This window comes from Eptatretus burgeri, chromosome 2 (assembly GCF_056783735.1).
Source record: "Eptatretus burgeri isolate ZD-2024b chromosome 2, Ebu_testis_v1, whole genome shotgun sequence".
In the NCBI taxonomy this organism is placed as follows: Eukaryota; Metazoa; Chordata; class Myxini; order Myxiniformes; family Myxinidae; genus Eptatretus; species Eptatretus burgeri.
The window spans coordinates 29,170,748-29,188,216 of NC_140962.1; the positions used below are offsets into that span (position 1 = coordinate 29,170,748).

Here is a 17,469-nt window from a genome sequence, read left to right on the forward strand (position 1 = left end):
TTCTCATAGTGTTGAACTGGCTAGCAGCTGTAAAAGACACTCATCATTTTGGGTAGTACACAGATAAGCCAGTTTTAATGTAATGTAAGGGGGTAAGAGAGCCAAAGAGTTGTTACAAAGGATGAGAATGATAAGTTTGCATAACAGGCCCAGTCAATGTTGAAAAATAATTATTGCACTGTACACTAATAAATACTCAGTAGGTGCATATGAATACAAAAATAATGTCCATCTCTTTCGTTAAATCTGTGGCAAACCATATCCTGAAAGCTTGAAATTGGGAGATGTCATTGGCTGCTACATCGTTAAATGATAAGGACCCAAATTTTGACAAGCCTTTCACTGCACACTCATCTAAAGACCCAACCAAGGCTCTCAAACAGGAAAACTACCTTTCATTACCTCCGTCACCAAAGGTGGACAGAGGTTATGTTTTCACTTCTGTCTGTCTGTGAGCAGGATATCTCAAAAAGTTACGGACAGATTCAGATGAAATTTGGTGGACAGGTTGTGTATGTGACAAGGACGAATTGATGAGATTAGGGGGATGATCTGGATACTCTAATTTTTTTAAAGCAATTCTTCACCATTGAGAGATAGGGCCAAAACCAACATACAACACAATATCTGAAAAAGTTACAGACAGATTCGGATGAAACTTGGTTGATGAGTTAGGTAGTTGATATGAACAAGCGGATTAGATTTTGGTTCATCTCCGGATCCAGATTCGGCCTATCAGTAGGTTACAAAACGTAAACTGTTCAGCCTGTCGGAGGTATGCGTTCTACCGAGTGCCGTTGTAGTTAGAATAGCAACACAAGTTTACACTTTGAATAGTGAAATCAACTCAAAAGCAAATGTAAAAATAAAATGTTCATAAGTACCAAAAGGCACATTCAACAAAGTAAGTTATAAATTCAAATGAAACGAGAAAGTATCTCAAAATGCAAAGTTCGTCCACATCCGTTTTGAACTCAAACTAAAGTTGATGAAAACAATAGCTAAAACTAGAGGGGGAGCACTCGGGAGAGTGCAAAACCTCCGCCGCCAATACTGCTGGGTCACTCAAGTGAACCTTATATCTTATTCATTAAATATGATGTCAACAGTGCTGTCAGAGTTATAGTTCTTTTCTCCATTTTTTTTTTGGGGGGGGGGGGGTTGAAAATCACTTAAAACATGTAGAAATGCAAAAAAAAAGAAATCGAAATTTTGTTGAAAAAAGTTGCAAAAATTTTTTTTCTCTAACAATTTTCTTTTTTTTTGGGGGGGGGGTGGAAATCACTTAAAAGATGTAGAAATGCAAAAAATAAAAATAAAAAATTTTCTCTAACAATGTTTTTTGGGGGGGTAACAATTTTTTTGGGGGGTTGGAAATCACTGAAAACATGCAGAAATGTAAAAAAAAAAAAAATACTCCAACAAATTTTTTTTTGGGGGGGGGTTGGAAATCACTTAAAACATGTAGAAATGCAAAAAAATTCTCTACCAATTTGTTTTGGGGGTAACAATTTTTTTGGGGGGTTGGAAATCACTTAAAACATGTAGAAATGCAAAAAAAAAAATTCTCTTCCAATTTTTTTTGGGGGGAGGGATTGGAAATCACTTAAAACATGTAGAAATGCAAAAAAAAATTCCTCTATTTTTTGGGGGGGGGGGTAACAACTTTTTTGGGGGGGGGTTGGAAATCACTTAAAACATGTAGAAATGCCAAAAAAAATTTTCTCTAAACAATTTTTTTTGGGGGGGGGGGGACAAAGTCCAAAATCTAATGGCATGATCCTTAGACCATACCTACCCCCCCCCATCAAGTTTCGTCGAAATCCGTCGAGGAGTTTTTCCGTAATACTGTTCACAAACAAACAAACAAACAAACAAGCAGTCATAGACTGGTACTTACGAAATCGTCAACTTGACCTCTGACTTTGTCTAATAAAAGCTGTCTCTGGAGAAGGTAGCGACGCAAACCAGAAGTTTCTACCATGATTCTGTACCAAATCATCAAAAATTGAATTTTTGACCTCACTGTGACCTTGACCTTTGACCGATTTTGACCAAAATCTAATCAGCACTAGCCATCACCCTTCTGAATCACGTGGTGTAATTTGACATTGGTAACTTCTTCCGTTCGAGTTATCTGTACCAAACCATTAAAAATCGAATATTTGACCTCACTGTGACCTTGACCTTTGACCGATTTTGACCAAAATCTAATCAGCACTAGCCATCACCATCCTGAATCACGTGGTGTAATTTGACATTGGTAGCTTCTTCCATTCTCGAGTTATCGTGCCTACAAACAAACAAACAAACAAACAAGCAGTCATAGACTGGTACTTATGAAATCGTCAACTTGACCTCTGACCTTGTCTAATAAAAGCTGTCTCTCGAGAAGGTAGCGACGCAAACCAGAAGTTTCTACGATGATTCTGTATCAAACCATCAAAAATCGTAACGTCGACCGAAGCAAAAATCTCCATTTCTCCACGCAATTATATTATACTTTAACGTAACTCAACGAGGCGTCTGCTCAAGCGCACTGCATCACGTGACGACCCGTGACGCGTCGAGTGAAATATTTTTTATACAATCTTAAAACGTCTCCAAAACATCCGATTTTTACCAGAATTTCGACAACCGAGTGTTAAGCGTCCTAAGCGATCGCAAAGACCCAAGACAAAATTAAAATCGAAGTCAAAACGAACTCGTAACGTCGAGCGAAGCAAAAATACTCCATTTCTCCACATGAATTTACAGAATTATGTTTGACCTCACTGTGACCTTGACCTTTGACCGATTTTGACCAAAATCTAATCAGCACTAGCCATCACCCTCCTGAATCACGTGGTGTAATTTGAGCTTCTTCCGTTCTCGAGTTATCGTGCCTACAAACAAACAAACAAACAAACAAACAGAAACGGAAGGCATCAATATACTTGCGAAATCTTTGGATTTCGTAAGTAACAAGCAGTCATAGACTGGTACTTACGAAATCGTCAACTTGACCTCTGACCTTGTCCAATAAAAGCTGTCTCTTGAGAAGGTAGCGACACAAACCAGAAGTTTTTACGATGATTCTGTATCAAACTATCAAAAATCGAATGTTTTGGATGTTTGACCTCACTGTGACCTTGACCTGTGACCGGTTTTGACCAAAATTTAATCAACGCTAGCCACCACCCTCCTCAATCACGTGGTGTAATTTTGACATTGGAAGCTTCTTCCGTTCTCGAGTTATCATTTTTTGGATGTTTGACCTCACCGTGACCTTGACCTTTGACCGATTTTGACCAAAATATAATCAGCACTAGCCATCAGCCTCCTGAATCAGGTGATGTAATTTGACATTGGTAGCTTCTTCTGTTCTCGAGTTATCTGTACTAAACCATCAAAAATCAAATATTTGACCTCACCGTGACCTTTGACCGATTTTGACCAAAATCTAATCAGCACTAGCCATCACCCTCCTGAATCACGTGGTGTAATTTGACATTGGTAGCTTCTTCCGTTCTCGAGTTATCGTGCCTACAAACAAACAAACAAACAAACAAACAAACAAACAGAAACGGAAGGCATCAATGTACTTACTGGTTTCCCTGGTGGCTGTGAGCGGACTTGGGCCAAGACCAGGAGGACGACAGCACCACGGTTTCTCCTGCCCCCCTGACGAGAGCAAGGCCAGCTCGTCCAATGCCAATCCAGGGACTGTTGCGTCCACACCACGGGCCAACCTGACCACCAGGACCAGCTACGTTTTGTGTGTGTGTGTGTGTGTGTGTGTGTGTGTGTGTGTGTGTGTGTGTGTGTGTGTGTGTGTGTGTGTGTGTGTGTGTGTGTGTGTGTGTGTGTGTGTGTGTGTGTACCTGGCGCCTTAGAGGGTTTGAGATTTGTATATTCATTGGAATTGTCTGTGTTTTCCCCACGCCCGAACCCACACCACCATCCCGTCGAATCGCCCCGGATCCCTCCTCTTGCCGAGTCTTATTATTTCTGGTTAGAGGAATAAACGTTATCAACTCAATGAAAAGTGACTCGTGCCACCTTCCTCGTCCCGTTTGCGGTAGAGCGATTAGAACCGCCATCTTTGGGTTATAAATAAATAAACCGCCTCCATCATTTCGGCTCATTCTACGTTGGCGGGACTGTTCAAGTCCTGTGGACGTCACATTGGTGTCAGGGTGTTGGATGTTCGAACCCCTCTAAATTATATTTGGTATCGGGAGAATATACCAGTACTGAAATCTCGCCACGAATTGGAATATAAAATCACTACAGAAAAGCGCGCGAGCGCGGGAAAATTTTGGCGGGAGTTTTCAAATTTAATTTGATTGGCGGCAAACGGGACTTCTGCACCATGGCGGATGTGCAGATGTTTGAGGAGGAAGGCCACGTGTCTGGCAGCGAGTCGGGGGAAGAAGAGAGAGACGGGGGTCGGATCGGAATCTCCCCCATTCTGAGCGTGGACCGTGCTTCATCGCCCGTAACGGGGTCGGCAGCGCCGGAAACCGGCGCGATGTCGATCCAGACAATGTTGGAACGTCTAATAGGGGACATGACGGCACAAATGGCAAATCAATTCGTGACACAGAGGGCAGACATGACGGCACAGAGGGCAGACATGACGGCACAAATGGCAGAAATGACATCAATTGGGGGTAATGGGGGCACAGTTGGGTGCACGGATTGATTTAATGAGGGATGAATTGGGGGAAAGAATGGAGAAAATGAAAACTGAGATGCAGGAGTGTGTGGATGTTCAATTGGGGGAAATACAAAGTAAATTCGAGGATAGATTGGAGGAAACAAAGACAGAAATGACATTGGAGGGGGAAAATATACGAAAAAGATTGGTAGATAAAATTGATGCAACGAACATTCGGGTTGATAAAGTGGATGAAAGCCTGGAACGTCATCGTGCCTGTGTGGATGCTCGTATGCAGCTGCAAGTAGAAGAGTGGGGAGAGCTGAGGAAGCAAGGGATGAATTTGGCGGAGGAGGTAAAAGGATTGGAGGCTCGTTTGGACGAACAAGATAAAATTATGAGCCAAGATGAAGTCTTGGATAAAGGCCTGGTAGAGCCGTCTTTTGTAAGTAGAGTGTCCGGGTTGGTTGAGGAGCAGCTACAAACTCGCGACGGAGCCTTGCAGGAGGTTGTGCGGGCCCAGAAGATCCTGCGGGAAGAGGTGAATCGGTCCATTCAACGTTTGGAACAGGAGGCAAAATTGACCCATGAGACCCTCACCACAAAACATCTTTGGCCACAGTGGGCTCTGAAATTGGATACGCAGCCACAAGGGTGTTTGATCCCTGGGCTGGATTCGGACAAGGGAGAAACTGAGAAGCGGGCCACCGTAAAAGTGATCCCCATGGTAAATTTTGACGGGTCAGGGAGCCTTGAAGCTTTTCTGACGCAATTTGAGTGTATTTCCCGACTAAACGGGTGGAATGAGCGGAAACGTACAGGGAATTTGGTGGCAACGTTGCAGGGACCAGCCGCAGATGTGTTAAACGTGATCGCGGAGGGGATGTTGACCAGCTCCCACATTTGCGAGGCGTTGAGCCGTCGGTTTGGGTTTGCAGCAAACTGTGATCTGGTGCGGGCCCAGCTCCAGCACCGCAGATTAAAGCCGGGTGAGACAGTGCAGGAGCTGGCACAGGACATTTACCAATCAGTCAGGATCGCGTATCGGGACCTTACAGTGGAGGCATGGGACAGACTGGCACTCGAGAAATTTTTCGCTGCTCTTCCTGACCCTGAGGTCAGAGTGCTAGTGGAGTTACAGGATCCACCCACCGTTCACCGAGCGGCCGAGTGCGCGGCCAGGCTGGCCTCGTGGAGTCGGCCGGGTCGGGTTCCAGAGAGGCCATCGGTGACGATCCGACAGGCGGAGATCCAGGATCAGGGAGGGGGGCTGGGAGAAATTGGCATTACCCAAATGTTTCAGGAAATTTGCCAGAAACTGTCAAGTTTGATAAAGGGTAATTCGGTAGTTGGTGCGCCAAAGCGGCAGGGTCCAGCCCAGCCAATAGAGCAATTCGATTATGGCCGAAGGGGTCCGGAATCGGAAGAGACATTACACAGATACCCACGGGGGCCTTTTATGGGGAGTTGTTTCCAGTGCGGGCGAAGAGGACACGTGCAACGATATTGCCGGCACCCGGCGATGGAGGAACCCTCCAATAGACTTTTAGACTCGGAGAGGATGAATCCTCCTGCTGAACCGCCAGGTCTATCTGAGATGCCCTTTCATAGGTCGGGTCCGGATATAACTGTCGGGGGTCGGGGAGACTAGATTGGGCTGAGCATATACGGCCATGCTCGGCTGCTGAGATTGTGGCGATGTGCCCTCCTTTGGTGAAAAAAGTGAATTGTGGAAAAATTGGCATGGGTTTGTAAGTGCTGCTGGGTTTTAGAGTGACAATAGGGACAATGGGTAATTGGTAACAAAGCGGGCACGAGTGGCTGTCCAATGGCTGGTGCGTGGATCGGGTGAGGAGAAGTGCTGTGTGAGTTGTTTAAAGTTAAGAAGTGAAATGTATGGTGCACACGTTGATTTTTTATTGGACATGATGTGGTAACAGGGAAGGTCATGGTCGGTGAAGTGTTAGAAATGCAGGTGTCACATGTAAGGCCGATGGGGTGGGGGGAGTCATGTGGGTTTTGTGGGTGGGGATGATGTGCTTGTCCGCAGGGATTGCTGAAGCTCACAGTGAGCGGGAATTGCGACCCCCTTCAAGGAGATTCACCCCTGGTGGCTAATGGTGACAGTGTCTGGAGGCAACTGGGAGAGGGTCAGGTTGGGCGACCAAGGCGGGTAGGACCTTGGCGACCCAGGAAGGCCAGAGGAGCCAGTGAGACCCCTTCCAGTGTGTTGTACGGGATGAGAGCTGATGGCTACCAAGGGGGTGGGAATCAAAGGGAGCGGGGCGGAGAAACGTCCGGGTTGGACTAAAGCTTACCTGTGGGCATGGTTGCACCTGAGATGCCCCCATCATCTTGTGGTCACCCACCCCACGGCCATGACGGGATTCAGCCTGCATCATTAAAATGGGGACCATGACCTAGAAATGTGATGATGACCATGGTGCGAGTGTTGTGAAGATGTGTGAGTCCTACTCGATCCCGCACAACTTGACATGTGCAGCAAGGGCATGATGTCCGCATAATTTTGGGGCAAGTAAATTTGAAAATTGGCTCCCCAGGTAACGCTGGGTCTATTAGCATCCTCTGGGGGACGCAGTCAAGTGTAAATATCCCGTGAATAGTGTAGTTAAGGCTTAGAGTAGGAATGTAAAGTATAAGTGTTGTGTTTTTGTGGAACCTTTTGTTTCCCCTCCCCAGATCACTGGAAGAGTGTTGGGCAAGAGCGATGATCCAGAGGATGGAGTAAAACCTCGCTCAGTGCTCTCAAGTGATAAAATAAAATAAATAAATAAATAAAAAAAATGAATGATTGTTTCGGCGAGGATAAGGCCATAAGGGAGTCGTGCATTAAGCAGGATAGGTAAGTTTGCTGCGACTCGCTGCCCATTGCCCCTCCTACTTTATTTTGTTAGGTTAATTAGGTGTGAGTCAGTAAGTGTTAAGGCTGGTACGGTAGCGCCTGTGATATACCTTGCAGGAGCTGCGGTACCAGAGGAGGGGGCAGTGTTACGTTTGAGGGGGGGTATGCATTCAAAGGGTAATTAGGATGTTTAATTAGGTATGCCATGCTGTTCGAGTTTACCAGGATCTCGATGTAATAAGTAGCAATTCAGTGGTGATAAGTTGTCTAGTAAATGTCCATTTCTTCAAGGGGGAAATGATAATTGTCACGTAATTAGATAGGGACACGGGATAGGGTAAGTGTGTCTGCGTAAACCCCTTTTAGTAGTCCCTGGAGGCTTGCCGTGACATCACAGGACAGTGCTGCGGATGGCTCCGCCCCGTGATCACGATTGGCGGAAGGCGACGGCGCAGGGCCAATAAAACGGCTCGATTGGAAGTGACGAGGACGGGAGGATAAAAAGGTTCTGTTCGGGGTCGAAAAGGAAGAGGAAGAAGATCGGTACAGAAAAACCGTTTTGGTGGAGGTTGTTGTGCTGGGAGCGTGCTTTTTGTTGGGCTGTTTTCGATCCTGGTTTCATCGTGTCTTGTAGCCTTGCTGAGCCTCGTGCCTCACCTCGGTTGGCTCTGGGGTTCTGCTGGCTCGGAGTATGGGGTCGAACGGTGGGCGGACCTGCCTCCCTCTCCTGCTCGCAATTTGGTGCCAGAACTGGTTCCCTGGCAGCTGTGAGCGGACTTGGGCCAAGACCAGGAGGTCGACAGCACCACGGTTTCTCCTGCCCCCCTGACGAGAGCAAGGCCAGCTCGTCCAATGCCAATCCAGGGACTGTTGCGTCCACACCACAGGCCAGCCTGACCACCAGGACCAGCTACGTTTTGTGTGTGTGTGTGTGTGTGTGTGTGTGTGTGTGTGTGTGTGTGTGTGTGTGTGTGTGTGTGTGTGTGTGTGTGTGTGTGTGTGTGTGTGTGTGTGTGTGTGTGTGTGTGTGTACCTGGCGCCTTAGAGGGTTTGAGATTTGTATATTCATTGGAATTGTCTGTGTTTTCCCCACGCCCGAACCCACACCACCATCCCGTCGAATCGCCCCGGATCCCTCCTCTTGCCGAGTCTTGTTATTTCTGGTTAGAGGAATAAATGTTATCAACTCAGTGAAAAGCGACTCGTGCCACCTTCCTCGTCCCGTTTGCGGTAGAGCGATTAGAACCGCCTCCATCGTTTCGGCTCATTCTACGTTGGCGGGACTGTTCAAGTCGTTTGGACGTCACAATATATATATATATATATATATATATATATATATATATATATATATATATATATATATATATATATATATATATATATATATATATAAAATTTTAGGGTGCTTCTAAAAAATGAAAGTTTTTTTTTTAATGCGCAGAACCCACCATTCAGTGAGGTTCCTACTAGAAATCATTGTGTTAAAATATTTTTTTCTTGAGTCATGTTCTTGAACTTGCACAAGCGATGCAAAGTTGCACAAAGGGCATCAAAAACTGCCAAAAATGATTTTTTTTCCTCTTTTCGCAGATCAATTAAAAGTTTATTTTGATATCATCTGAATTTACTGTTTTGAGGGTTTAATTAATATATTCGTAGAATTGAATGCATAAAAATGATATTAAATATTGATGTGAAGAAATGAAAATCAGCTCATAAATTGCTAAATCTAAAAATAATGAAGTCCCAACTCAGTCCAAATTTCGGAAACGGAAAGTTTTCTTGTTGAAAGTTGCGCAATTGCACAGCAGTGAGCAGAGCCTTTCTTCATGCGTGCATGAATTAATGCGCAAGCTTGGCAAAAACTTGTTACCTTTCAATGTGTACTTACCACTCTGTAACATTTTCCACTTTACCATGATGTTTTTATCTTTTTTTCAGACCAGAAATTTCTGCATATTTTGGGGGTAATGGCCTCCAGAACTAGATCGAAAAAGGCCATTTGGCTGATTGGATCCCCTAATCCAACACTTCCTGGCCAGAAGCTTCCTTCTAAGGCCGAATTTCTCCGCTTTTTGATGTTCCTTCATGTGGAAATGAATGAGACCCTAACTGCAAGTGTGAATCAAACATCACTGGAGCTAATGAACATCTGGTCCACAGAGGGGATTCCTACTAAGCACCTTCCTGATGTGGTAGTCCATGTGCGAAAATTACACACAACGTGGCAGGGTTTAAAGAAAAGCATCAATCGGAAGACTGCTACCAACATAGAGAAACAAGACAATTTCAAGGCCGACCTGGATGAGCTGTTTGACATAGCTCACGCTGATGCTATGAATCTTATAAAAATCGATGAGGACAAGGAGTTTCTTGCTTCTCAGCGTGAAAAGGGGCGTCCAGGAAAGATCGGGAGTCTTGACTACAAGACTTCCAGGACTTCAGAGAAAATTATGAAACATAAGGATGAAGAGAAAAAGAGGAAACAGAAGGCACTTTTGGAGATGGCTGCAACTTCTGAAACAGCCAACCTCCAGTCTTCCTCCACCTCCAGGTCTACTGAATCTAGTCCAAGTCGACAACCATCTTCTTCCATCCATCCAACCACCTGTGATTCCCAGCCTCCGAAGAGAAAACGTGAGACAACTGGATTAACATCTGAAGTAACTGAGGCCCTGGATAGAACTCTCCTTAGCGATCGTTCTGCAAGTCGGGTTCTAATTCCATTTGCCAAGCAATTGGGACAAGACATCAATAAACTTTCTCTCAGTCCAAGTGCCATTCGTGCCGCTCGTGTTAAGCACCGGAAGCAACGCGCTGAAGAGATAAAGCAGAGCTTTAAGGTTGACACACCCCTGGTAGTCCACTGGGATTCCAAGCTGATGCCAGACCTAACTGGAAGAGACAAAGTTGACAGCCTGCCAATTCTGGTCACTGGGAATGGTGTGTCAAAAATCCTGGCAATTCCGATGCTGAAAGACTCCAAGGCGGAAGAAACAGCCGCGGTCATCTTTTCAACAGTTAAGGAGTGTAACCTGATTGGACGTGTCAAAGGGATGTGTTTTGACACGACAGCTGTTAATACTGGAATCCGGGGTGGGGTCTGTGTTCGTATTGAAAACATCCTTGATCATCAACTTCTTTATTTTGCGTGTCGGCACCATGTCTTAGAACTTGTTTTGGAAGCAATTTACTCTTCTTCGGTCGATGAAGCATCCCGAGGGCCAGACATCACCTTATTCCAAACCTTCCGGGACTACTGGCTCTATTTTAATTTCACGCAGTACTTGACTGCTGCTGATGATGCAAGCACAGCCACCGATATCCATCCATGGGCCAATTCTGTCATTCAGCATGCCCAAGAGCTTCTGAAGCAGAAGCATCCCCGAGACGACCACAAAGAACTTCTCCAACTGACGATCATTTTCCTTGGAGGCGTCCCTTCTGGACATCAGGTTCCAACATTCAGGCACCTGGCACCGTTCACCGAGCGCGTTGGATGGCTCGTGCAATTTACTGCTTCAAGATCTGGATGTTTCAAGGGCAGTTCTCGGATTTTCTCACTAAACGCGCGTCATCATCCCGCAGTACATGTCACACAGAACGCCTGTTTAGCGGGATCAAGCAGGTCTGTCTTTTTGTTGCTAAGCACTATATCAGGGCCTGGTTCGACGCTCGAAATTCTGCTTCCGCGCCAAAGAATGACCTCCAGCTCCTTCAAGCCCTCCATTCCTTGAATCATGCTGCATACAAAACAATGAGCCGCCATCTGTGGTACCTGAGCGAAGTTAACGTCGGCCTTGCACTCTTTGATGACAACTTAGATTCGTCAGAAAAGATCGCCATGGTAATAAACATGAAGGACGTGGAGGGTTCAGAGGATCCATCTCGACGAGTCTGGCTTCCCAATCCAGAGGGAAAGAAGCTGTCTGACCTCTGCTCCTCCCAAACTAAAAATCTCTTTACGCTCCTCGAGCTGCCAGAAGACTTTCTCGAGGAAAAGGATCCATCAAACTGGAAGAGCTTTGAATCCTACGTCAAAGCAAAGCAGAGGGTTGACTCTTTGAACGTCGTGAATGATGCGGCCGAAAGAGGCGTCGCCCTCATCTAAGATTTCACGAAAGCTGGTCGAACAAGAGATGAGGCTCAAGTGCAGTACCTTGTTCAAGTGATGGAGGATGACTGACGGAAATACCCAAAGGCCTCAAAGGAAACTTTGATTTTATAAAGGCATATTATTTACTTTTCAGGATAATTTTTTTTAATTGTTTTCATCAAAAGAGATTTTCATTTTAATTTAGCCATGTTGTACTAATGGAGAAGGATGTCAAGTGCCTGCGCAAGTCCTAAATATTATTTAATCTTAATAAAACTTGGAAGATTTTAGTTTTTCATGAAACCTCACCATTTGGAAGGTTCTGCAAACTTCTATTGCAAATTTGAATTTTTACCATAGTAGCTAAAAGCGCCATATATATATATATATATATATATATATATATATATATATATATATATATATATATATATATATATATATATATATATATATATATATATATATAAAATATTTCCTCCAATTCTGGACTTTTGAAAGATACTGCTGTAATAAAGAATAATATGGCAAGGTATGGCAAAAGTGAATGCAAATTAAAAGCAGCGATCGATATGGTCAACGATTGATTGAGAATATTTGTGTGACAGAAGCTGGGGTTCCACTGGAAATTTTTATTTTTGTTCAATGTTTTTGCCAAACAAGCTTCTTTTTCACCACACTTAATTTACATGGCAATTGAATTGCTGATGTTACCAAACTTGGTGTTCTTCATCTCATTTTGTTCAATTACCTCGACAAATGGTGATGGGAATCATATCAATTTGAGAAATCCACAAGTCGATTTTGGAAATAGCAAATTTATATCAATCAAGCATCTTCCTTTGAATTTGCCCCATACTTTCCAAACAGCTTACACCACCATGCCTTGGATAGTAAATAACACTGGTCTGCGTAATTTCAGAGGTCTAGGTTTTCTCAACGGTTCTTATATGTTTTTTGCATGCTGAATTTAGAAATGTATCTCATTTCGCTCAATCAGGTCAAGTTTTTCATTTCCAAGTAAGGAAAAAAATAATCAAAATTTTTGTTTTTTAATTAGCATTTTTAAAATTCAAAATCAGACTTACATTGACAGAAAATGTACAAACTATGTATATATAAAATGACGCACAAGTACCGTTAATGTGAAATTCAACATTAAAAAGACGAAGGAAAACAGCGACTGCTGGAGCGACTGAAGCTGGGTGTTGCCAGAAATAACGATTTATCTATATTTTGCTGAAATTGAAATGAAAGTAATTGAGAAGGCACTTTCTTCCACATTAAGTGTACTTGTGTGTCATTATCTGTATAGTTTGAACATTTTCTATCAATGTAAGTCTGATTTTGAATTTAAAAAATGCTAATTAAAAAAACAAAAATTTTGATTTTTTTTTTTCCTTAGTGAGAGATTGATTGAGTGAGAATCACTCCTTCGTGAGAAGTCAAAACTTTACCTGATTGAGCGAAATTAGATACATTTCTGAATTCAGCATGCAAAAAACATATAGGAAGTGTTGAGAAAACCTAGACCTTTGAAAAAAATATTTCAAATGCTGCCCAGGGTTATAATTTTAGTCATCGACAATATGTCAATGTGGGATGACCCAGCGGTATACACACTCGCCTCTAAGTTATTGAGCATGGGAAGGAGGGAAAGAAAAAGGAGGAAGAAGGAGGAGGAGGAGGAGGAGGAGGAGGAGAAAAAGGAGGAGGAGAAAAAGGAGGAGGAGAAAAAGGAGGAGGCAGAAAAAGGAGGAGGAGAAAAAGGAGGAGGAGGAGGAGGAGGCAGAAAAAGGAGGAGGGGGAGGAGGAGGCAGAAAAAGGAGGAGGAGGAGGAGGAGGCAGAAAAAGGAGCAGGAGGAGGAGGAAGAAAAAGGAGGAAGAAAAAGGAGGAGGAGGATGAATAAAAAGGAGGAAGAGGAGGAGGAGGATGAATAAAAAGGATGAAGAAAAAGGAGGATGAAGAAAAAGGAGGAGGAGGTGAAGAAAAAGGAGGAGGAGAAGAAAAAGGTGGAGAAAAAGGAGAAAAAAGAAAAAGTATGCTAATGCAAACCTGCGAAAGTATTCTCATGAACATATGACCAAATGCAAAATGGTGAAAAGTTTATTGGTTCACGAGTTAGTAAGTGACCACTATATTCGTTATGGGTGTGTGTCTGTCTGTCTCTCTGTCTGTCTGTCCCGAGCATAGCTCCGTGGGGTTTGATCCGATCTGGATACAATTAGGGTGCGAGGTTTGTGTCATGATCTAGTTGTGTTTTCCGGAGAATGGGCGTGCTGCGCCCATTATGGGCATGCTGCGCCCATTATGGGCGGAGCCACGCCCAAAAAACATATGTTTTTATGGGGTAGCCGGTTTCAAGTTACATCTTCTCCGAGGGGGTTCGTCGAATCTGGCAGAAGTTTCGGTATTTGGTTAGCCCAATGGCACCTGCATTGCCCCACACAGCTCGATTTTTCATTTTCATCCCAAGTTCAAGGTCACAAGGTCATGAACTTAGAAAATCTCAAAAAAATCAATAAATTGGGCATCGAGCTCTTAGGGTTTTCAACTGTTTCGAATGAAAGTTGGTATGCAAGTAGCGTTCTTCGAGTACTACAACTTTCATCATTTACGTTTTTCCCGATTCCTGCCAGTTTGCCCGTGGCGTCCCCTAGAAGGTCAAAAAATAAAAAAGGCGAACCGTTTACATTGCTCGTGAACCATCGCTGTCTCCAGACTTGTATAAATTAAAAAGCTATTTTTAGGGTTACAGAAATCATAACAAAAAAAAAAAAAAAAAATCAATGAAATAACCTTGCTTCCTCCAATGAAAGATCCACTTGTTGCCAAAGAAGACAATGAAGTCTTGGGCATGCATTTTAATGAGACGTTAACAGGATATGGAGAATCTATGTGACCATGCATGGATTACAGATTGGCCTTTCACCTGACATGACAGCTTTATCTCAAAAATTATTTGGCACCAGATTTACCCCAAATTTATTTATGAAACAGATGGATTTTAATTCACATTTCGGAAATTCTGTGAGTGCCGGCCGAAACCCTTGCAGAAGAATCAATAAAAAATTGTTCAAGATTACTGAAATATGATCCATTTATCAAAACTATGATTGACAGTGAAACTTTTGAACAAAAAACCAATAACCTTATATGACAGAAGCCTATCCCTCCAACTCATCTGCGATATAACTTCAAAAAAACCAGCTCCTGGTAAAACTGCCAAAGTCCAGGTTCTCAGAACACCTCCAATATTGATCTTATTATCCCCCCATTTGTGGAACCACCTTCCTGAGACTGATCAATCCCACTTTTCCATCCGAAGACATTAAGTTGGCGGTGAACTTCCGTCTTCCACCTCTCATGCCATCCTCCATCCCGACCCATGATTAATTTCCTCCCAGCCAAGCCCCCACCTTCTTCCCACCCCTATTCTTGCAGGTTACAGTTTCCTCCACCTCCTCTTTCACCTGTTCTCTTACTTTCTGTGTCTGTGTTGCCCCACTGTCAGTACGTTTATCCTTTTACCCGTTTTCACCTTCACTCTTCCATGGCTTGAGATTTTGTACAAAAATGTTCACTGGCATTGAATAAGCTTGGTGTTGACTTTGGAGCTTAGGGTCCTGGGTTCAAGCCCCGTTGGCTGCTGGATTAACACCAGTTGGGGTTGACTCAGACTGTCATCTTTCCAAGATCAGCAAAATGAACACTAGCGTTCTGGTAGAGGGGCACAGCATCAGTTGCACAGCCGCACTTCCAAGAAATGATAGCTACCCTGCAGCCAAGCAGTCATACGCAACAGAACTGGCATTGAATGGATTTATTGTGGGTTAGGTGGTGATGTTGGGTGAGGCAAGGAGCCAACAGGTTGCAAGATATTATAAATTGTATTGCAAAAGTACCAACAGGTAAGATTTATTCATTCATGTGCAAAGTACCTGTGTGCACACGGTAGTGAGTCTTCAGCTGGTGACGCAGTGTGAAGGTTTTCCCGCAGACTTGGCAGGCATGAGGCCTCTCCCTCCCATGTGCTTTACGGTGGGCACGCAGAGCTGCTTCGTCTCTGCAGCGTGCACCACAGAACTCACAAGCCACTCGTCGTTCTGCATGCAGAAGGATAAAATAAATCACGGTCAGGTTGAAATTATATCAGAACAAGACAAAGTTATTGCTAAACTTCCAACTAACCCTCACCTTGTAACTACTGCTCAATATCCTCACTCATCTGCACAGCATGTAAACCTCAATTGAGAATTGAAAGAAAGAAAAAAAAATGAACAATTTAACAACTGTGCCACTGCTTTATTGATTACCTATTTGTCGAGGTGCTCGTTCACCACGCTTTCTCCGACCACCCCTCCGTGCTGTTGCATCTCCACTCTCACCAGTGTGTACAATTCTCTCACCCCCAACAATACCATCCACTTCTGCCTCTATCTCCTGCTTCACCAAGATGGCACCAGTGGTCGCAGCAGCGATACTCCCAAAATCACCACCCTCAGAACTTGCAGGTGAGGCTCCACGCGAGTCGCAAAATGTTTCATGATTGGCTACGTCCAGGGAGGCACCATCTAGAGACGCATCAGATTGGTCCAGGTGAGATTGTGGTTCCAGCTTTGGTCTGAGTGGAGAGAAGTAGTCTCCCCCCACTACATCCTGCCTCTGGCATGTCCCCGTTCCATTGCTCTCTGGTTTGGCATTGGGGAAAGATGATCCAATTGAAAATTCGGCACCCAATGAGTTTGGTCGTGTATCTAATCGGGTTGGTGAAGAATCTCTGGGCATGCCCAGTGAAGGTCCACCAGCATCAGAGGTACTGGTGGACAAATGGACAGGGCGTGGAGGTGGTGGCTGTGTTATTACTCCAAGCACAGATGCTGGAGGAGCAGGTGGTAGCAACGGCAGACCTTGTGTTCCAAGACTTCGTGAGGTTTTTGCCCCAAGTCTCCGTGCTACCAATGTTGAAAAGTCCGGCAAGGGTGCCATTGCTCCTGCTGCTCCCTCAGTAACGAATGTGGTGTTGGTCAGAGGTGGAGGAAAGCGCTCGGCTGATGCATAATAAGCTACAGAACTGCCTTCCTTGGTGCCATAGTAAGACCAGTGTGCACCACGTTCCTGCTCTAATCTACGGCCTGGAAATTCTGTACTTTTTACAACCGTCTCTGCTGCCAGCTTTGTGCTCTCAGAAGAATCGGCACCAACTCCAAACCCTTCATCTCGCCCAACCCCATTGGCTGCAGCAGTGGTAGGTGTGTCATGCTCATCTCTGTGCTCACGATCTTCACATCCATCATTGCCATCTCCATCTTCTTCTTCTAAATCTTCACCCTCTCCACGCATCACTTGCAAGTTCACACCTCCGACATACATAACTCGGACCTCACGAGCATGCGGCTTGGTTAATCCAAGAGCTACACTATCATCCTCAGCCGAAATTGTCTCCCCCGTGTCCCCAGCTCGTTTCATCGCTTCTGCTGCCAGTGCAACGTCTGGCAACTCCGGCCTCGGAGCTACAGCTTCTGCACTACTAGCAGCCGCCACGGAAGGTGTTTGTTCTGTTGAAAACTCAGTTGAAGGCCTACCAACATAGGCCTGCGCCCTTTCACTTTCCTCCACTGCTGGAGCCACGCTCTCCACCTCCCGAGATGGGTAATGGGAGTTGTCAAAAGCTGGTTCACCATCATTCTGGACGGCATCAGAAGCCCCAGGCCGTGCTAACCCAAAGCAGAGAGTACACAAGCAATCAATCTGGAGCAACTGAGCAGCTTGCAGCAGTCGCGGAAGTTCATCGGGACAAACGTCCACGCATCCAGTATAAGCATAGTCGAGTATCTGGTAAAGAAAGAATCAAAATCACATGT

The 17,469-nt window shown here is 44.5% G+C and overlaps 1 protein-coding gene across 3 annotated transcripts in view; it reads right to left on the reverse strand.

The window, feature by feature from the left end:
- Positions 1-17,469, reverse strand: part of LOC147031694 (uncharacterized) — a 133,147-nt gene that overhangs the window by 48,658 nt on the left and 67,020 nt on the right. For all 3 annotated transcript variants that reach the window (XR_015050706.1, XM_085852169.1, XM_085852178.1), the window contains 2 exons: positions 15,922-17,440; positions 15,547-15,711 (listed from right to left, as the gene is read on the reverse strand). Coding sequence is in view for 2 of the 3 variants with exons in the window: in XM_085852169.1 (XP_085708295.1) it covers positions 15,547-15,711; positions 15,922-17,440 (1,684 nt within the window). In the remaining variant the exon portion in view is untranslated. The remainder of the gene's footprint in view (positions 1-15,546; positions 15,712-15,921; positions 17,441-17,469) is intronic.